This window comes from Alligator mississippiensis, chromosome 12, assembly GCF_030867095.1.
Source record: "Alligator mississippiensis isolate rAllMis1 chromosome 12, rAllMis1, whole genome shotgun sequence".
Taxonomy (NCBI): domain Eukaryota; kingdom Metazoa; phylum Chordata; order Crocodylia; family Alligatoridae; genus Alligator; species Alligator mississippiensis.
The window spans coordinates 29685468-29708036 of record NC_081835.1 but is presented as its reverse complement, the minus strand read 5'-3'; the positions used below and the strand labels follow the sequence as shown (position 1 = coordinate 29708036).

Here is a 22569-nt window from a genome sequence, read left to right as displayed (position 1 = left end):
AGGCTAACTTGAGATGGTAGTCATTTTCCAAGCAAACAGAAGCAAAACATCATTGGGAAAAACATTCCTTATGGCTTGCTCTCTGTTCTCATAGATGTACAGTAATGGTATGTATGGTATCTAATGGTATCCATAGTATTTAACATGGTGTTTTATAAAAATTTGTCAGAAGAGTCTAGTTTCTTCCGGAAGGAACTCCCCTACCTTCTGCACAAGCATGGGCACTGAATTAGCCTCTTTACCACTCCAATACAGCATGCATTAAATTTACTGGTACTACTGCATACACACTGTAAATAAAAAGGCATCCATTTCCAAAGCTCACAGTCAAACAAAGAACAGGTATATGGCCTACCTCAAACTATTTTACATAAATGCATGCAGTAACATTTCAGTTCATTTTTACCTACTTGGTTGCATAGCACTTTATATGTTTATAGACAGGTCTTCTCATCAAAAAGTAAGACAAAACACAAAGTGTAAGTTTTCACACAAACAGCTAGTTTCCTTTGGTACCAGTCCAGAACGCTGAGTCTCAACAATTTTTTTTGCTCTTAGCCCAAATAGCCCAAGAATGGCCTCAAAAACAAAAGAATAACACCTGTATTTTGTACAACACTTGACATCAGTCTATTGCAAAGTGTTTTAATAAATGAGGCTAGCATTACTATTCCCATTTTACAGGAAGCAAAACTGTAAATTAGACAGTAAATACTTCAAAAGCACACCACATGTTTAGTTCTAGAAATTAGTTCCTATCATCAGGAAGAATTCGCTATTTCCAGGTTTCAGAATATTGCTATTTATCTCATAGGAAAAGACACTAAAAAGTTAGAAACCTGTAACTGTAGCACGGTAGAATTTTATTCTGCAATACAGCACACTAATTCCAAGTCGTCTAAACTTCCTCAGTCTGCTGCCTCTACCAACCTACCTGTACATCATTGCCTTCTTCCTATCAAATGTCCTCATTTTAGTTGCCTGTTTAGGTAATGCATACAAATTCAATATTCTCACTTAAAAAAAAAATCTCTTGAATTAGTTGCTAAATTCACAAAACTGAGTTTAGAAGGGAAAAATTCAACAAAAACCCATCTGTTACTATTTCCTGCATTATAAGCTTCACATTAGATCTTCATCCTAACGTTTGAACCCTACACTGAGCTCCCGGCAGGAAAAAAGTAGGAAAGCCCCTAAACAGCCTACAGCAAATACAAATTTAAAATGCATCATTACCCATGCATGGGTAAATAAGTCTTCTTTGTTTTTATTAGCCTATTTCAGGTTTCATCCACAAGTACCTGACCTTTGAATACATACACCTCATCTGGCCTCTACAAATAAAATACAATATGTAAAGTAATAAAATAACATTACCTTAAGCCCAATAGTTTGATGAGCTGCCAAAGTAACTGCAATAGATGCATCCAGAGAAAATATTTCTCCTAAGTATGCATACATAGTATTTGAAAAACCAAGACCACCTAGAAAAAAGTTAACTTGTGTAAATATACAGCAAACTTTAGAAGTGTTCCTACAGAAAGAAATAATTGAAGCACGGAAACAACAATTAACTTGGAAAGACTTTACTGTTTCATAGATTTCATAGACATTAGGGCTGGAAGGGACCTTGGAAGATCATCGAGTCCAGCCCCCTGCCCCAGGGGCAGGAAGTCAGCTGGGGTCACAGGATTCCAGCAAGATAAAAGTCCAATTGACTCTTAAAGGAATCCAGAGTAGGTGCTTGCACCACCTCTGGTGGCAGTCTGTTCCAGGTCTTGGGGGCTCAGACTATAAAGAAGTTCTTCCTTATGTCCAGCCTGAAACGGTCTTGGGGAAATTTGTGACCATTTGATTTTGTCATCCCATGGGGCACTCTGGTAAACAGGTGTTCCCCCAGATCCTGATGTACACCCCTTATATACTTATGATACACTTCCCCCATTTCCCTCCGTATCTAATATATTTCCTTTTGAAGCATGCAGTATATTCACAAAGTGAACTTTATATTTTAGCAGTTTTGAAGGAGAAATGCCTTAAGCAAAAAACTAATGTTGATGGCTTTTGAAATTATATATGGTTAGCACAGGTACTGGCATCAGATATTTAAGTCTTATCCAAACCACTGATATACATGCACACCAAGGATCCCCCTGATACAATTCACTGAAGGCAGTAAAAGTGTGAGGATGCTCTTTCATAAACAGATAAAAAGCCACCCGCTGTTCCTACAGTGTTACAGAATTCTGGTTCTGCAAATGTAGAGCCACTCAGCAGAGGGAGCATAGTCTAAGAGCTGTAGGATAACGTAACATTCTTATGGTAGCTGACAGAAAAACAAGGACATGAATGGAAAACACAAGTCATGAGGGCTCCACTTTATCCAACAGAGAAGGAAGAGGAAAAGCAAGATGCCAGCAAAAGTGATAGAAAACATTTTAGATTCATGTTTTTTAAAAATGTATTAATGAGGAGTTAATATTGAATTTAATATTAAACAAATTGATCAAGAAACTAACATAATGCCAGTATGAACTTAATCTCTATTCTCTGATCTCCCTGTTTATTTCTAAGGAGCTGGAGAAGAATGGTGTGGAGCCCCGTCCAATCGCATGATCATATAATATTTTTCTCTATGTTCTATATTTTTGTGCATAGTAATACTTTACAGTGCCATGTATTGTTACACCAAGACAAAAGAGTCTAGGAAAGTGGCATAGCTGACAATGCATGGTAAAACCATGCTATGAACTCTATTTACTCAAATCCACGATGAGGTTTTCTTCCTCCATTCAACATGTGGGAAAGAGACTAGTTTTGGATTCAAGTACCAGCCCAGGGCAAACAGCAGCTCTGGTCTGGGCCTGGGGCCATAACTGGAGCTGCTGCCTACTCCAGAGTCATCAGCAATCTCTTGATTTGAGCACAATCTCTACCATAGCTCATTGATAGGTCTTGAGGTGCCTTAAGAATCCAATCCTTGAAACACAGATCCATCTGCTGAAGTTTTGGGTCTTTCTGCAGGGGAGAGTAAGCTGCAAGCTGGGATTCCTCTCCTTTTATTTCCTCCACTCTCTTCTCTGTTTCAAGGGCAAGACACTATCTCAAAAAGGGCTGCCTCTCGGATGAGGTTACAGAGCCACTGGAGTCAGTTAATAGCCAGCTCCTCCCAACTCTTGATGCTATATCCGTTTTCCTGAGGCATGCCTTCAGTGTGTCCTAGGAGTGTTTTCTCTGGTCACAAGATCTCAGGCTGTTACCAAACTGGGAACACAGCAGTTGTTCTGGGAGTTGAGAGTCAGGCATCCATACACAATGTCCAGTCTCCAGTGAAGTTGGTGGTTGAGAATCACTAACTCAATGCTGGTAAATTTGACCTGATGCCTTGCTTGGCAGTTAGTTCCACAAACCCTCTGACTTGGCAGCATCTGTGGGCCAGGGTGAAGCAAGAGCAATATGCAGTAACAGATCTATCACACTGCTCAAGGCCTAGTCCGAACCAGAGTTTTATACTAGAATTTCTGCTGACACTAACAGTGACTTGCTCAAAACAGTGTTAATGCCCATCAAACCTCAAGCTCTCATAGCTGGATGTCCATCAAACCTCAAGCTCTCATAGCTGGATCCACCATAAAACTCCAGCAAGTCTGAGTTATACAAACTGATCCAGTCACAGATATCTGGTCTACACTAAGGACCCTGGCAGAAGCTAAATTTAGAATGTGACTAACCAGTTAATTGTGTCTAAAGTAGGAACTCATATAGTACACACATGTATGAACACACATTCATGCAATTAATGGGAATAAGCCTAAGGGTTCATTCAATTGGTGCCTAAACTACTTCATGCAAGACACTGGGGAGGAATTCTCATAAAACTCTACTATGACTAGGCCATGATGAACTTTCTGGGAAGTATAAAAGTAGTGTAAAAGGAAGTAAAGGAAAGAAGTAAAAGGAAAGTAGTGTCCCAGTTTCTGCGCTTTTTGTGGGCCAAATTATCTGCTGCTCCAAAACCAGATTTCAACAGAATTATGCCAGCAGGAAAATTTCATCCCAAAATTCTCTTCTTTTTCATTTGAAGCATGAAAGATAAGTGTCAGAGAGATGCTGCTCATTGATGGCAGATTCCAAGTATTTTTATCATTAGTACAAAATGGCCTCTCAAAATATTCCATCCTGCTAGTTGAATAGATTTTTCTTTTCAATAAAACTATAAAATCTAATTTTATTTTGTTCCTTTCTCCATGTTAACACACTGTATTCTAACATGGCATCATTACAAACCATGACAAAATAAAATATGTAAAGGATGATGCACTGAAATGCATCTATTCTTTCAGAGCTTTCAAAACCAATTCTAGCTGTTTTAATTGATGGAAAAAACAGCAAAAAATGTTTTTAATGAAGTTCTTGAGTACAGTGAAAAAAGTAGCTCACTCAAAGTCAGTTTCTTCCTGTCTTCTGATATTCTCTTCCCTGCTAACACAACTGATATTTTAAAGCTGTTTAAACACATGAACACAGAAGTATAAAATTGCTAGAGTAATACTAGTAGGATGGATGCTGTCAGATTAATCTCTATTTCTTGGATATTGTATTACTGGTAATTTTTTCCTAAGTAAAAAGTTAACCTTCAGTATGCAGAATCATATTAAATTAGGGCTGGAAGGGACTTCAGGGGGTCATCTAGTCCAGCCCCCTGTTCAAAGCAGGACCATCCTCAACTAGATCATTCCAGTTAGGGCTTTATTGAGCCAGGCCTTAAAAACCTCCAAGGATGGAGATTCCACCACCTCTCTAGGTAATCCATTCCAATCCTTCACCACCCTCCTAGTGAGAAAGTTTTTCCTAATATCCAACCTAAACCTCCCATGCTGCACCTTGAGACCATTGCTGCTTGTTCTGTCATCTCTCTTGTATGCAGTGACTTTTGTTTGCATACTAACTTGCAGGAGCTGAATGATCCACCTCATACAACATGCTGACAATCAAACCTGCTTCATAAATGAGAAATCACAGATGAACAGAAAAAAATATGAGATTTCAATAAAACCCACTGGTTTTCAAACTCGAGAACTGCCACCGTGAGAGCATTTCAGCAAATTCACCCTGAAATGAATAAAAACCTAATGGGGACACCTGCTTGATCAGTGGAACACTTGCCATCCCATCCTTTCCTTAGGCCCCATTCTCAACTTGCTCCTCTGCACCTGTTTCAGGCAACTCTCTTCCTCCAACAGACAATAGCTTCCTCTCCTGATTTCTCTCTGGTGGACAATAGCTTCCTCTCCTGAACTACCTCTGGTGGGTCCAGCTTCTTTCTGGGTGCTTCTACATGTTTATTAATGTGCCATAATTATGGAACATTAAGTTTTGTACCTGTGGGCATTTATGCACATACATTTTCGTGCCCGGATGCACCAGAATTCACTTGTGTTTTTTTAGAGGGCATTTTTACACATGCAAGCATTTTTAAAGGGCATTTTTACATATTAGAAGGCATTTTTACATGTGCAAGTGTCGCAGCAGTGAGTTTTTGAACTAAAACACTTCATAAAAATCCCCTCTAATAACAGGTATTAAATGCGTTGTAAGTCAGCGCTACTGTGCACTAGTATAGATGAACTCTTTTTAGGTGGCACTTAATGCCCATTGGACTAATCTATTGTGCATTAGAACATTAGCAGAGTTTTTACCAGCCATGCTAATGAGCAGTAGAATTAGTCCCAACAGGCATTCAGCACCTTCTGTAGATGAGCCCTCCAGGTGCCAGTTCAAGTTCAGTCTTCTGCTCAAGACACCTCTCCTTGCCTTGGGTAACTAAACCCCAGCTAAGAACACTCCTACCCTCTACATGCTCTCTTTCTAGGACAGTGTCCCAGACTATGGTGGAGCTCTCTTCCTTATCCCATTCTATCCCTAGATATCAACTCTTCCTAATTTTAATTGTGCTTCAGGGATCCTTTCTTATCCCATACCCAGCTTCATATTTGTTTCTCACCACCACTTAATACTCAACAGAGAGAAAGAAACAGTGAAAGCTTACTTCTCTGCCTGTCCAATGTACCTTTTGGAAACTCTTTTGGAGTAGCAGCCTCTATTGCAGCAGCTGGAACTGCAGTCCGAAGCCAATAACTGTGCCTCCTACCTAAAGTCTCTGGTGGCCACAGGATTAGCTCTACTGCAGGCAGAAATCTAGAGCTAACAGGAATATCTCAGGAGGGGAAAAGTTTAATACTATAAAATCACAACACTTGTGAAAACTCACAGAGTTGACAACACTGCGGATGTGTTCAGGGGCGGCCTGCTGCAAAAACAAATGAACATGACAAAACTGCCATTTACTATAGTTTGTATTATACCAGAGCTGTTCAACTGGCAGCCCATAAGAAGTTAATGCAGGCTCCTACCCAGTTACTGAAACCACCCCCATTACGCCTGCAGCAGTGGCCAAGGTCTCTGGGGTAGGGCATCACAATGGGAAGTCCAGTGAGCTTCCTGCCCATGAAATAGCTCTAGTGGGGATGCTCACACCAGCTGTTGGGGGGAGGGGGAAGACTCAACCACGTGGTGGCAGCAGGGCTGGGGAGTGGGGAACAGTAAAAAGGGGCTTGCACTGATGGCAGGGTAGGGCTTGCGTAGCAGGGGCACCAGAAAGTGGCACTACAGCGTGCCACCCCCATGGTATGCAACCAATGCTGTATGTGGAATATCTGGGGGGTTATGGCAGACCACAAGCTGAGTATGACCAAACAGTGAGCTTTTGTTGCAAAAACAACCAATGCATCCTGGTTGCATTAACAGTGTAATTTGCAAATCAAGGGAAGTGACCCTACTTAGCATGGATGAGGCCTCACCTGGAATACTATGTCCAGACTTGGGGCCCACACTTTAAAAAAAAGATGCGGACAGTTTGAAAAGAGGCAACGAACAAAAACTAGTTTAAAACATGGATCCTGATTAGCTTAGGAAAAGAACTGTATGTCTTGATTTCCTGCAACAGCAAAGGACCAGACTTGATGATACAGGAGCTGCCGTCCAGTCCTATGCTTGTAGGTAACATTGAGATTTGACCTGAAATGTCCAGATTATTAATATCTGTGTTTATGAAAAAATGCAATGATCCCTTCAGAATTTTTTGGCTGAGGCAAGAGATTCTTTCCAACCTAGCGTTAGGTTGTATGTTATACTGATAATACTCTAGTATTCAAGTTATTATACTAAATCCAACTGTTAGAATTTCAGACTAAAGAGTAATTTCATAATTCACGTGTAAAAAAGGTTTTACGCTGTTATAATTCATATCCAAATAAAAATTCAACATACTGACAGTAAGACATGATTTAAGTTACATCCACATTACATAAAAGTGATATAAATACAAAAGCTGTTTCCCATGCCATCAGTCTTCAAATCCTGGGTATGATGAATGCTAAGCCATAGCCCAGAAGCAGATTTCTCTCTCTTTTGGATGTGCTCAGGGGATAGGAAGTAGTCTCATCATTACATATCTTAATGATGCATCACATCCATTAGCCTCAAGGCAGCATCTTTGGATTTATGTCCCTGACTCAAGGCAGATCTTTTATTGATATATTGGACTGTAGTCAATATAGCTGATGATGACCTTTTGGAGATGAAATACCCAGAACTTCTCACAACATAGAAAAAAAATTATGAGACTAACCTAATACTGAGATTCTGGGGGTGACTTCTGAGGATCTGTCACAACCCTTTAGAAATCTTTCCACACAATCCTGATGTTCTAATTTACTCTCATGAAATAATCAGGATTTATTCAATGGAAACTGGTTGCAAAATTCCTTATGCTAAAAATTGTTTGCCCTTACATGAAGATAATTCTAACATTACACTTTGTTTCCCTCCTCCTACTCTTTCACAATAAGCATGAGTTTAAAGTTTTCTTCTGAAGAACCTATGTTGTCTACTAAAATATTTCAGTAGCTACCATAGGCAGAAAAATAAAGAGAAAAGCTAGTTTGAAAAAGGAGACCCAAGATCCCCACCTGCCAGTGGTTGGTAATTATCTATATGTATGCACACCTGGCCATATTGGCCCACACAAATGCTTTTGGGGGGAAATTACCAACTGATAACAGGGGGAGTAGATGGACCACAGAGCTGCCTCATTTTAAGCTTTTTCCCAAGGACCTGCACCAAAAGACGTGCATCCAGGGGAAGTGATAAATTAGCTCAAGGATGCATACTGTACTAGAATTCTGGACCATGGGATTGTTAGGTTCTATTTTTATTATTTTTTTACTTACCATATTCCTCTGGAATCTGTATGCCAAAAAGCCCCAGGTTCTTCAGTCCCCTTAGCGTTTCTGGTGGGATTTTAGCATCTTGATCAATTTTCTTAGAGTCCACTGAAAATAGACGCAGTTTTATAATTTAATGTATGACTGGCTACAGTGTTCCTCCGTGCAGATGTACCTGAATCAGTAGGAAGCATGCTGGCTGCAGCATTCTCATGCCTCAGCCAGCACTGTGGAATCAGCAACAGCAGCAGCACGACCTCTTTCCCCAGTCATGAGAGAATAAAGCTTAAACTAATAAAGCACGATGGTCACACCCTGCTTCCCCCACAAGAAATATTTTCCTGTATTGTGTCAAAGTATTCGCAGCAGAGAACCGGAATAAATTAGAGGTGCACCCATATATCAGCCCATGTCAGATTGGCACCAATAAAAGGAAAATTGACATCCTCAGCGAACGGCTTTTTTTGTCTGCTGCAACCAATAATGTCACCAATAAATGCCATGTGCATGCACACAGACACAGCATGCACGCAGCCAGGAAAGCAGCCTGGCAGCTTGGAGAATAGCATCTTGCTGGTAAGTCTGTGGAGGGGAAGGGCATGGGGGGCATGTGCCCTCCCCAGATTTGTGCAGGGGGTGAGGGCAGGCTGCCTGCTGTGGGCTTGGGGCAGGGGCTGTGCCAGCCTCTTCCCAGCAGGGGGACTAGGTTGGGGCTGTGCTCAGGGCAGGTGGGGGAGGGCCAGGAGGCAGCGCTGGGAGGGGGAGGGCTACAGCAAATTTTGGGGTGGCTATAAAAGTCACCCTGTAGCCCCCCTCCCAGCTTACTCGTACTCCTGTGCCAGGCCCACTCTCTCTCTCTCACCACAGAGGCGTCAATCTGTGGCCCCCCTGCCCCCCCATACACCCCCTCTCCCACAGACTTACCAGCTAGACACTGTTCTCCACACTGCCCAGCTGCATATGGACTATCAGATCGGTATCAGCCAAGATGGCTGGTTAATAAGCGGCCATCAATATCATCCGAAAAAAATCTTTATCAGTGCACCTCTAGAATAAATATATGTTCCAGCCAACTGGCCAAGAATTCAAGCTTCAGCAGAAGCAGATGTGCTTTACCTTTCTAGTTTCTACCAGCTTTTGCCTGATCATTAATGGCTGTTGAAACCTTGGTCACCTCCCTTGCAGCTGAAGAAGTCTCAACAATCCTTAAATTTGGCCCCATAAGATTAATGGTCACTACCATATAATTTTATACCATCAATCTTAGCTGCAAGGTGGAAGACTCTGACATTCTGTGTACTAAGGTTACTGCTACAGACAACACAGAAGCAAGTCCTCAGATACATGTCAGAAGAACTGAGATTACTTCTGCTTCTTTGAAGATATTACTAAAGAGAGTCAATCCAGAGCACTGTTGTCCACAATGCAAGTCAGATACGTTTTATGCTGTGGTTCTTAAAGTAACAATACTGTGAGAAAACTTGACACAGGGGAACCACTATCTCTGGCACTATCCTGCCTGAAAAGTGAAGGTGCTTAAAAGACAGTAAGGAAGAAGGAACTGACTGGAAGTTTCCAATGGCAGTAACTACCTTCCAAACTGTGACACATGAAAAACATGAAGAAGGGAACAATCTTTATATTTTTCTATTATCTCATCATCATGGTCATCACTATTATTATTTCCATGCCAACTGATCATTTAGATGCATGCTACCATGGAACATTATTCTGCATGATGAAATTCTCTCTCAATTTCACAATGGGTAAGGTAACATTTTCTAAGAATTTATTCCTGAACTACTCCAAACATTTTATTTCAGGAAACTTTAACTGAGTAGCTGAAGTAAAACTGATCTAGTTACTACCATGCACAGATCCCTACGGTGTACTGAAAGTCAGCAGGAAAAACAAAACAAAACACAAATTGGATCAATTTTCATTATCCTGTGGCTCAGGGAAGCTATAACCTGAAGTAGAGAGGTTAAAGCCACGTTTCTGAAAAACTTTCTTTAGAAGAAGACTAGCTCCACAGATGCAGATGACGCTTGCCTAAAAAAAATGAATTACACAAATGAATTAATTTTACAAGCTCTTTGTGGGACAGAAGGGGGCAACTATATGCTCTGAAGTTTGGTTTGAAGGATAATACTAAGTGAGAAAAAAAGTTAAAGTAATTCTGACTCCCCTACACAACATTCTTTTTGGCTACAAGGCACATCATATCTGGCATATCTGGAAGTATATGGTTGCCTGATTTGGAAAATTGTTTGTTCCCTTGCTTATCAGAGTGATGCAAACACATCAGCCTGGTGCATGAGAACTGCCAAGCTCCAGAGAAATTCTATTCAGTTGCATCACGCTGCTCTGCCAACCCCTATCAAGTTTCCCAATATTTTGGAAACTCACCAGATTTGCTTTTCCTGCATAGATATTATCCCTGAATATCTGATCAAGAATCACAGAGACCACAAACAAAACTAAACAACTCCCACTGAGCTAGACCATGCAACCTGACTTTTTTAATTCCTCCATGATATATGAGCTTTTGTACTCACTAAAGAGGGGGTTTATTTATTTATTTTAAAAGACAGCTTATTTTGCCCACCTCTGCTGTAAAGCCATAAAAAGTGAATGGAAAATTTGGAGCCAGATGTATGATCTGAAACTGCTTGAATGGCATCCCAGCCTGAATGGCATCAAGAGAGAGACCCAAGTGAGTAACATCTGCAGACCCAGGCACAGCTGGAAGGAGCCAGGCATGAAAACAAAGGGCTAAGTGGAAGTGGGAAATGGCAGTGGAGCTGCCACCAAGGATGGGAGCAGTCGATGGCCTGGGTCACGGTGAGGGAGAGCGCAGGCTGGGCAGGGCTGCGTGGGGTACATCTGGTGGCAAGTGCCAGGCAGGAGCTGCACAATGGGAGCTGTGTTGGAGATGTTGCACAGTAGGGGCGACTGGGAGCAGCAGCTCCACGAATGCAGCCAGTCACTGCTGGGCTCATCCTGAAATCCTGGGGTCTCCATAGAGACCATCCAGGACCAGTGCAGGCAGGGCACCTGGCCAGGCAGATGGGATAGAGCCGCTTAGGAAGTTTTGGTGAGCTGCTGCAGACGGAAGAGGGTTCTGACTGCAACAGTTCACCAAAACTCCCTATGTGACCCACAAGCCCAAAAAAATTGCTCACCCCTGCTTTACAGCATTCTAATATTTTAAAAAAATACTTTCGGTCACTGATGCACAAGTGAGAGATATAAACACGGATCTCTGGCTAGCGAAAACAATTAGATAATCTCTGTAATTATATTATTTGCATGAGAAAAGAAAAGCTTTACCTTCTTCATGGAAGAATTTTTCTACAGGTCCTACAAATTGGTTGATTTCTTTCAATTCTTCATTGGTAATCTCTGGATAAGGGAAGACTCCCTCCTAAAATAACAGGATTTTTAACAAGATTATGGTTAATTTAACATTAAAGTAGGTTTGAAAAACACACATCTTCTAATAGCTTTCTTCAAAAAATGGAAATTGTGGATAACTTACTGGAATGACCGTTTAGTGCATCTTTCAGCAAATGAAAAATACCTGTCTATACAGTGCGCTATATTGTTCAGCTGCTGAAACAAACCAGAAGTTGCACCTGAAAATGAGAAACTGGTCTGCAAGAAGAACATGCTGAAACTCATATTACAAGAAATACTAAGATAAACACTTAGTATACCAGAAGGCAGCCAGAAGTTCCTATGCTCCCCATCCACACATCAAGCTCTATACAGTCCATGATTCCTCTCTGTCATGACCATACCATTTTATCATCCTTTCACCAACCAGTGAAGTTAGCAAACTTTCTGCTTATGGCAGTTATATGGCCCACATAACAGACAGTCAAGGCATATGTTTACCAGTTATTAATTTACTGTCAGTTGCTAAGGTTAAATCTGATGTGTAGTTTGGCAAGGCTGTGCTACAGGTGTTATCTCACTTATAGCTTGTCTACCTGAACAGATTTCCCTGAAAGGATGAAGCATCAAAGCAAAGGTTTCAAAGGGACAGCTTCAAGGCAAAGGAATCCAAACTCCAACATATACACTGAGCATAGTAAGTGTACATCCCACAGTTCTTTAAGCTGCTGTGGCATCCTGTGCACTGTGGGACTGCTGCCATGAATCATACTGGGATCTGTACCAGTAGATTTGCTTGATATATCTTTTTAAAATTTATTTAGCTAATAATTCAAATAAGTTTATGCTCTGAGAAACTCTCTCTCATTTGGAATTTGTCCATCCTGATAATTTGACTGAAAGGCTTGTTTGAGGCCACTGAAGATTATTAGTCTCCCATTTAAAACTTTAAAGGACATACTAAAGATAACAGCAAAAAAATCCAGTCGGTACAGAATTCAGTTGGTTGTTTACTACTACCATCTCTACCCAATTCAAGACAGCGCCCCAATAACTAGATTCTAGAAATGGAAAATTTAAAATCTTATAATTGTCTATGCTGCCATCTAATTTTTGGAGGGTCATTTTAAATTCGTTCCCCTGCACCTCCACAGTGGGGCAAGCAGCAGCAGGGGAGCAGGAGGCAGGGAAGTCAAGTGGCCTGCCCCCTGTCCCTTGTTGTCTGTCCTCTGCCCCCCCACCCACCCAGTGTCTCCACACCCCACACCTGGGCCCATGGTGCCTTTCACCCACCCCCTCCCCCTTTGTACCCCTTCCACCTGCCCTCCTGCTTGACCCTATCCTACAAATGCCCCTCATGCAGTGCCTGCACTCCCAGGGACCTGCCCCACCCACCACTTGCCTGCCCTTTTCCAACCCCGCTCTCCCTTCCCCTTGGTGCTTTGGCTCCTGCTGGGGCTTTGCTGAGGCCCAGAGCAGGGAACACGAAACATGTGCTGTCTCCAGCCCCTACCCAGCCCAGCCACGCAGCAGCTATAATGGCAACAGGTTCAGTCACTCTGCGGCTGGACGCAGCACGTTCTTCAAGTTCCCTGATTGCAACCCAAGCAAAGCCCCAGCAGGAGCTGGAGTTGCGGGGGTGGTGGTGGGGTGTAAGGGGCAGTGCAAAGCAAAGGCCAGAGGGCATTGGGAGTGGGGACCAAAAGCAGCTATAGCTCCAACTCTTGACTCTGGGCTCAGGGTCAGAGTTGTTACGCCCCTTGACTCAACTCTAAGACAAGAGGCTTGTCCACCCATGTCAAATGGTGGACCACCCTGCACCCCACATCTTCAAGTAAATACAGTGTTTTTTAAATAAAATTTATTTAATTTATTTTCTGGAGCCTGATTTTTAAATGTTTAAAGGGAAGATACCGTGCTTTATAACATTATGCAGTTAGCACAGTTGCGTTGTATATCTTTAAATTAAAAAGTTGCTTAGACACCTCTCGAACAAAGCAGTAATGCCTGCTAGATGCAATAAAGTTGGTGTGTTGATGCAATGCTACTTTGAAAAAGAGCTTGGTGCTGTATGGAGTGTTTTCTGAATACATGGTAGGGAAGAAAGTCACAAAGGGAAACATTGCCAGTAAGCAGCTGTTGTTGTAATGGGCACTGACTAATAATACTAACAGATAGAGCTCTTTCATATTCAGGCTGGTAACTGTTTTTACAACTGTTTTTTAATCTGTTGTGTCAAGATTTATTTACCCAACCTCTCTCAGAGGGGCCAGCACAGGAGAGCAGCAAGCTGGGTCCAGGGGTCTGCCTTTTGGTGAGAAATGGGCAGTTCTTACTAGGATGACATTCCAAGAACTATTCTGAGGTATTTCATTTTTCACAATGGCTGTGATGCACACTGCCTCCTGTGTTTCACTGTGTAGAAAGAAACACAGGAGGAGGTCAGGATTCAGTCCTTCACTGCTTAAAGAAAAAGGCAAGAAGAGACTATAGACCAGTGGGGACCAACCTTTTTAGCAGACATGCCACAAATAAGCCCCTTATCATTCCAAGTGCCACTTTGATCTACGGCTGTTTTCTGTTTCCTGTATGATCTGCTGCTGTGCTGCCTGCCCTGACACTTGTGAGCCAACCCTGCTATAGACAAGCCTCAGTGTTCTCCACAAAAGCACCCATAACAAGAGGAGGGCTTTACATTAGGTTTGCCAGGGGACAGACACCAAAGACCTGAGATAAGTGGGGTGGCCTGGAGGAAGCACAAGCAGGAGGGGGCAACAGGGGAGGCACTCTCATTGTTCCTGAGAAAGTAGGGCAATTGGCTAGTTACCTCAGATGTCTGTGCTTAAATTCATGGAGCCTGAGAAACAAGCAGGAAGAACTGGAAGTCCTCACCTGGTAACAAAACTATGATGTGATTGGAATAACAGAGAATTGGTGGGATAACTCACATGACTTGAGCACTGTCATGGATGGGTATAAATTGTTCAGGAAGGACAGGCAGGGGAGAAAAGGAGGAGGGGTTGCTCTTTATGTAAAATAGCTGTATGACAGTTCAGAGTTTCAGTATAAAATGGGAAAGAGCCCTGTTCAAAGTCTCTGGTTTAGGGTCAGAGTGAAGAGCAAAAAAGGGTAATGTGGTGATGGTTGTCTGCTATAGACCACCAGGCCAGGAAGATGAGATAGGTGAGGCTTTCTTCAAACAGATAACAGAAGTTTTCTGATCACAGGCCCTGGTTCTCATGGAGGACATCAAATCACCCTGACATTCGCTGGAGGGCACTACAGCAGTGAACAAACAATCAGGGAAGTTTTGGAGGGTGGTGGGGACAGCTTCCTGATGGAAGCATTGGAGAAGCAAGCTAGGGGTCATGTTCTTCTTGACCTGCTGCTCACAAACAGGGAAGAATTGGTAGGGAATGTAGAAGTGGGTGCCAGCATAGGCAGCAGCAACCACAAGATGACTGAGTTCAGGATCGTGAGGAAAGGAAAGAAGGAGAGTAGCAGAGTACAGACCCTAAACTTCAGAAAAGCAGACTTGGACTCACTCAGGGAACTGAGGGGCAGGATCCCGTGGGTGGGGAGTCCAGGGCAGCTGGTTGTACAGTAAAGAAACCTTACTTGAGGCCTAGGAACAAACCATCTCAAGACACAGGAAGGCTAGCATGTATGGCAGAAGACCACCTTGGCTTAGCAGGGAACTCAATGAGGTAAAACAAAACAGAAGCTTACAAGTGGAAACTTGGACAGATGACTAGGGATAAGTATAATATTGCTCAGACATGCAGGGATGAAATCAGGAAGGTCAAAGCACAACCAGAATTGCAGCTAGCAAGGACTGTAAAGGGTAACAAGTAGGGTTTTTCTACAAGTACATTACCAACAAGAGAAAGATGAGGGAAAGTATGCATCCCTTACTTAATGAGGGAGGCAGATGATGTAGAAAAGCCTGAAGTACTCAATGCCTTTTTCACCTCAGTCTTCACAGACAAGATCAGCTGCCAGAATACTGCACTTGGAGGCAAAGTTTGAGGAGGAGGTGAGGAGCCAGTAGTTGTGGAAAAAAAAAAAAGAGTAGGGACTATTCAGAAAAGCTGGACATGTACAAGTCTACAGGGCCAGATGCAATGCACCCAATGATACTAAGGGAGTTGGCTGATGTTACTGCAGAGACGCTGGCCATTATCTTTGAAAATCTGTGGTAATTAGGAGATCCTGGATGATTGGAAAAAGAGCAAATTAGTGCCCATATTTAAGAAAGGGAAGGAGGAGGATCCAGGGAACTACAGACTAGTCAGCCTCACCACAGTCCCTGGAAAAATCATGGAGCAGGTCCTCAAGGAATACATTTCTAAGAACTTGGAAGAGAAGAAGGTGATTAGCAGGGATCTGGGTTTCCATTTCCCATGGAAAAATGGGAAAAACGCAGGGAAAAACGTGGATTTTTCATTTTAACAGAGAAACACGATTTTCCACTTTTGCAAAGAGTTCCAGCCTGCAAGGGGCTGCGTGGAGCGGAAGGAGGGCGGTCATACAGGAGGCACCGTACCACAGCAGCCTGGGGCTTGAAGTGGCAAGGAGCTTCCCCATCCCACCCCACTCTGCCATGCCATGTTGGGTCTCGCCTGCTAGGCCGCAGAGGCCCCAGGGGAGGGCATTAACATCTAGCCCGCATCCGCCCCCCAACCCTCATGGGCTCTGCTTCAGCTGTGCTGCCTGAGGGGGAGGGGGAGCTGGGCGTCACTGTGCTCTGTCACAACAGCTGCCACCTCCCACAGGCAGCAACCAGGGTTTGGGCCCTGCTGTGGGGGTGGGCAGGGGCTGCAGACCTGGGTCCCTGGCCCCACAGCTGCAGCAGCTGGGACCCCTCTGGCAGGGCTGGAGGGGGCTGTAGGTAGGGAATGAGAGGCACTAGCAGGGCCACGACACTTTGGTTGGGGAGTAAGAGGCATTGGCAGGGTCCCAGGGGCTGTGGATTGGGAGTGATGAGCCTGGACCTGTCCCCTCATGATCTACAGGGGCAGGGGGAAACTCTGATTTTCCATGATAAAAAACTGAAAATCAAATACCAAAATATAAAGGTACTTAGAATATATTTTATTAGTGATTGAGGCACAGGTAGGCTGACAAATTGCTTTAAAATTGTAAATATATAAATAAAACTTTGTGTTCTTATATTATTAGTGGTTTTTCATTTTAATCATGAATTTGGGGTTTTTAAAATCAGAGAATTTGTGAGTTTTTAACCAGAGAATACCAGGCTCTCTGGTGATTAGGAACAGCCAGCATGGATTTACCAAGGGCAAGTGATGCCTAACCAACATGATTACCTTCTATGATTAAATGACTGGCTCTGTGGATGTGGGAACAACAGTGGATGTGATAAACCCTGGCTTTAACAAGGCTTTTGATATGGTCTCCCACATTTTCACAAGCAAGCTAAAGTATGTCCTGGGTGAATGGACTGTAAGGTGGATAGAAAACTAGCTGGAACATCAGGCTCAAAAACTACTAATCAATGGCTTGATGTCCAGTAGGCAGCCAGTATCAAGTGGAGTGCCCCAGAGGTCGGTTCTGGGACAGTTTTGTTCAATATCTTCCTCAGTGACCTAGAAGATAGGATGGAGTGCACCCTCAACAAGTTTGCAGATAACAGCAAGCTGGGGAGAGTAGTAGATATGCTGGAGGGAAGGGCTAGGATTCAGAGACCTAGACAAATTGGAGGATGGAACCAAAAGAAACCTCATAAGGTTCAATAAGGACAAGTGCCAAGTCCTGCACTTAGGACAGAAGACTCCTATGCACTGGTACAGGTTTCTCTATAGAAAGTGACCCAAGGATTACAGTGGACAATAAGCTGAATATGAGCCAAGTGTGCCCTTGTTGCCTTGAAGGCAAAGAAAGAGCATATTGGGCTGCATTAGTAGGAGTGTTGCTATCAGATCAAGGGAAGTGATTATTCCCCTCTGTTCAGCACTGGTGACGCTGTATTTGGAGTACTGTGTCCAGTTTTGGGCCTACCACTACAGAAAAGATGTGGACAAGTTAGAGAGAGTCCAGTGGAGGGCAGCAAAAATGGTTAAGGGGCTGGGGGAACCTCACGTATAAGGGGAGGTCGAGGGAATTGGTTTTATTTAATCTGTACAAAAGAAAACTGAGAGGGGAGTTAATTTCAGCTTTCAACTATTTGAAGGGTAGTTCCACAGAGGATGGAGCAAAATTGTTCTCAGTGGTGTGATAGATGAAAAGGAGCAATGGTTTCAAGTTGCAGCAAGCAAAGTTTAGTTCCAATATTAGGAAAAACTTTTTTGTTAGGAGGGTAGTAAAACACTGAAACAAGTTACCTAGAGAGGTGGTGGAACCTCTATCCTTGGAGGTTTTTAAGATCAGGGTAGACAAAGCTTTGACTGAGATAACATAGCTGGGAACGGTTCTGCCTTGAGCAGAGGGTTGAACTAAATGACTTCCTGAGGTCCCTTCCAACACTTATTTTCTATTATGGTAACAAGCAATGGACACTGCCCTAGCAGCTTAGTGCAGCAGTGTCCAACTCATCTAGCTCCTCAGGTCAGATGAGTAGCATGAGGCCAATCTGAAGACTGGATCCAGAGCACAGAGCTGTCATCTGGCCTGAATGGTTTGAATTTGGTGACAGCAGTGTTAACTGCTGTGATTCCCAGAACCATGGCACTTGCTAACCCTCCTTCTTCCAAGTTTCCACCCCAACAGGCAGTCCCGCAGTTCTGTGCTCTGGATCCATTCTACAAGGCTTCCCATATGTCTGGAGATTTGACAGCAGGAAGAGTGGCAGAAGCATTAATTGTTGCATCTTTGGAAGTCAGGACAATTAACTACTGCTTGCAAGGCCACCGTATTTCTGGACCCATGGCAGAGGCCCACAGGCTGTAGAACATGGCTCCACGGCCCGAATCCAGACCATGGACCATAGGTTCGTCACCTCTGGCTTAGTGCAACAAGATGGAGACAACTGAAGAGTATCTTATATTTTTATTAAATGAATAGAAACCACAAGCTATGTTTCTTAATGATTTAAACTCACAGGAAGTAAAATAACTAATACTTTTTCTTTGTCAAATTAACTGATAGCACAGAACCTTTAGTCTGCAAATCAAAATATAATCCTAAAGACTTAAGTTTCAAAATGATATCAGGTTGTATGCAAATAGTCACACTGATTTTCTTTTTCAGACTGGAGAGCATTCACGGCATGGTTTACCACTTAAGTGAACAGGAACAGTCTCAGGTTCCAGAGATATTACATTCTAAAAGACAGGGGCACAAAACATAGAAGATATTCCAGAAAATGGAACAACTTAGTTTTTCCTTGGTCTGAGTAGGGACACAACTCACTCCAGGTAATGTCTCCTGGCCTAGCTTGTTTTAAAGAGGGACTTGAGAGAGGGAAATTGCTTGGCAGACTGAGATAGGGAATGTTCCCCATAAAAGGAAAGCATGCAAAGGCAGACAGAGAGAGGAGTGGGAAGGAATGATTAGAGCAGTAATACTGAAGTGAAAGAACCAAGAAGGGGCACTGAAAGAAACCAAGCAATAGATATAAATTGGGATGGAAGACCGTGGTACTTTTCTGGCTAGAGAATTTGCGGGTGAAATCAGAAAGGAAAAAGACAAACATATTAGGCAGAGTTTTACTAGTTTAGATGTGCATGTTCATCTGGACACATCCCATGAGGACATGTGATTTACAGCTCTGCAGACCACGTGTGCCACATATTTGCTGCGCTGCTAATTTGCACTAATTTGCACTGGGAGTTGACACCAAGAGTGTCAAAATTCCCGTGTCAAAAAAATAGAGGCACCAGAAAAAAGTGGGGCAGCGTACACATGGCAGCAGCATGCACCACTAGAAATCAGAGCCTGGCCAGTCACAGCCACACTCTAGCTACCAGCCAGGCTCTGCATGCCTGAATTGCTGCCACTGGAGCCCCGAGGCCCCCAGAATCTTGGGTAAGGCTGCTGGGGCTAGCCCAGATGCTGGCCCCTGCCTCCCCTACCCCACCTGGGGCAATTTGTTGCAGGCCAGAGCATGTGTGCCGGGGCGGTCCCCAGTAGTGGCACAAATGCATGCCACTGCTAGTTGTCCCGGGCAATGAATGTTTCTCACTGGTAGGGACATACCTACGAGGAGCAATGAGCAAGTAAATGAGATCAAAGAACTTGTAATAGTCAAGAGAAGGGGAATAAAACTAGAATAACTTAATATTAAACTAAACATAACACAAAACCTCCCCCAAAGCCCCTCTTGCTGTGTAGGTCAGAAAACAAGAGTAGTGTTTCCCCAGTTCACCCCACCCTATTGCTGTCCTGACCACACCGGCCTGTTCTCAGATCTTGCCATGCGTTTTCCAACTGATCTCAGGGTCTGACTCCTATTTCTTCAAACTCCCACGTAAGTTGCAAAAAGCCCTGGAATTCAACTTAGCCCCACACCCAAGCCCCAAGGCAGTAAATATTCTACCCTTCACTGACATGAGAGACAGCCCTGCCCTTGGGCAGCCCCTTAGCCTGAAGTCAAGTAAAAGGTAGAGCAGATTTGCCATTTTAGACTGATCAAAGAGATACAGATGAATGTATCTATATAGAGAGATGTACCTATATCTCTGCATCTCTGGCCCTGCTGGCATAAGCCTTTTGATGCGCTTAGAGGATCATGTACTTGGGCCCATCAAGGAAGAACTATACGCCTGCCTTAGTAAGGAGTTCACTGAGGACATGAACTGATTTCAGGGGCCCACTAAAGAGAAAACAAGGTTAGGTGTGAGTTTGTAGGTTTAAAATGAATGCACCAAAGAGGGACACCGAGCAGAGTGCACCAGACAGCACCCATGGCCCTCTAACACACCCGAGGAGCCAGTGGACACTTCCCAGGAAAACTGCCCAGAGGCGTGAGTGGAGGAGTGCCAGGAAAGCAGCCCCCACCCACCCGGCTCCTCTGGCCTAGCCAGAGCCGCCTTCCTGGCCAGCAGATGAGCAGCCAGGCCAGGAGGCAGGAGGCAGCAGACTCACAGGACAGTAAGTGGGGCAGGAGACTGGGCAAGGCGGGCTGTGCTATGGAGGGACCCGGCCGGGGCAGCTCCTACGCAGGCAGGCACAGGACACGGGGAGACTGCAGCTTTCGCGGGTTGAAGCTCCCCTCGCCGGCGCCAGGCAAGTGTCCCCGCTGCCCACCAGCCGCACGGACTTCCCGGCTTTCTTGCGCCCTGGGCCCTTCCCTTTGGCCGCAGGACCCGTCCGAGGATCCCTGCGCGGCCTCACCTTGAGCGGTGTCCCCAGGAAGAAGTCGCAGGCGCCGCGGCGGCGGGGGACCGCGGTGCGCAGCTGCCGGGCCCCGGCGGGGAGCGCGGCGCGCGCCGCCCGCAGCAAGTGTCGGCTCATGCCGTGACAGATCGCGGCGGCCGGTTGACGCAGGCTGATGACGCCATCGATCCGCGCCGAGACATGTGATGACTGCGCCGCGCGGGGGAGGGGCGACAGCTCGCGGGCTGTAGGAAGGCTGAAAACCGCCGGCTGTTTCCGGTGGCCGCTTCAGCGGGGAGACGGAAGCCGGTATTAACCGCCTCTGCTGCTGTCCTGCGGGGCATGTTCGAGCGCTGACGCTTACTTGCTAGTAGCAAGTGCGGTTGGCAGTAAAAACCTGGCGGGCGGCCCGTGACGCACGAGCGGGGCGGGGCGGGGCCGGGCCGGGCCGGGCCGGGCCTTACCTTACCCAGCGTGTCCGGCTCTGGGCTCATGGTCTTAACTTGTCTTAACCGCGCCTTGGTCGCAGGCACGTTTGTCAGCGTCCAGCGGCGCTGACGGTCTGGAAGGGGAAGGTTAGGGGAACCCGGCTTTCTTCATAAACCTTGAGGGTTATGCCCCTTCTTAAATCAAAATGACTTAAGTCATTCGTGTGGATATTACTAGTATCACTAGTCCTCTGGTATCAATGCTTGGTTATACTGTCATTCTTCCGGGGGGGGGCTGGTTCTTTGACTGCTCTGCCACATAATAATTTACAACTGCAGAGTGGTTTCTTCAAACAGGCTTTTTGCTGCCTTGCCATCAGGGTCGTATAGCTAGTAGCTGGAAATCCTTACGTCCACCTTCCATCCCGTTACTCTGAGTAGTGCAGATCGTCTGCGTTCTCAATGCTGTAAGCAAAACAGCCTCTCCGCTGCCAATTTCCTCAAACAGTTCAAACATTTACTTAAGACAGTTTCACATGACCATACCTTTTCAGTTCATGTAGTTATGAAAGCGCAAAAAATATCAGTGAAATTGCTGACTGATTATTGTCAGGTCTATTTTGCGACAACCTTGGTAAGAAGAGATGTTCACATGAGTACCAAAATATCTGAGTCTTTGCCTTCAGGTGTCACATTAGATATGAACCAAGCTTTGTTATTCCTGTATCCTGGAGCCCTCTTTGCATGTACTCTGGGTTAAGTTTGGTAAGTTTTCCCTCTCTGGCTAGGGACAGACATTACACACAAACCAGTTTAAGTAATCAGAAACTGGTTTGAACCTGTAACAGAACATAAGTTCAGTGTACATAAACCAGTTTGAAAATGGCTGAAACCAGTTTAAGATAAACCTAGTTGAATGTAGTATCAAACTTAACTGATTTGGGTCCAACCGGTTTATGCGAAGTCTGTCCCAGACACCTACCTGCTTTAACTTAAGCCAGAGTCCCCCAGCATCCCAGATGCTTTGCAACCCTGGGCAGCACACACAGCTCCACAGCAGAGCTGGCCCCACCCCTCTGCTCCCTGGCTGGAGCTCCAGCAGAGACTTAGAGGCACAGCAGGGTCTACCTGGCTTCCCCCTGCCCCAGTGGTGATGCGTATGGGGTACATGGGAGTGTGCACCC

The 22569-nt window shown here is 44.5% G+C and overlaps 1 protein-coding gene across 1 annotated transcript in view; it reads right to left on the bottom strand.

The window, feature by feature from the left end:
• Nucleotides 1-21101, bottom strand: part of ACAD9 (acyl-CoA dehydrogenase family member 9) — a 60285-nt gene extending 39184 nt beyond the window's left edge. Inside the window, exons 1-4 of the mRNA XM_006267579.4 lie at nucleotides 20976-21101; nucleotides 11619-11712; nucleotides 8292-8393; nucleotides 1378-1484 (exon numbers count right to left, since the gene is read on the bottom strand). Coding sequence (XP_006267641.1) covers nucleotides 1378-1484; nucleotides 8292-8393; nucleotides 11619-11712; nucleotides 20976-21095 — 423 coding nt within the window. The 5' untranslated portion in view covers nucleotides 21096-21101. The remainder of the gene's footprint in view (nucleotides 1-1377; nucleotides 1485-8291; nucleotides 8394-11618; nucleotides 11713-20975) is intronic.
• Between the last annotated feature and the right edge of the window lie 1468 nt (nucleotides 21102-22569).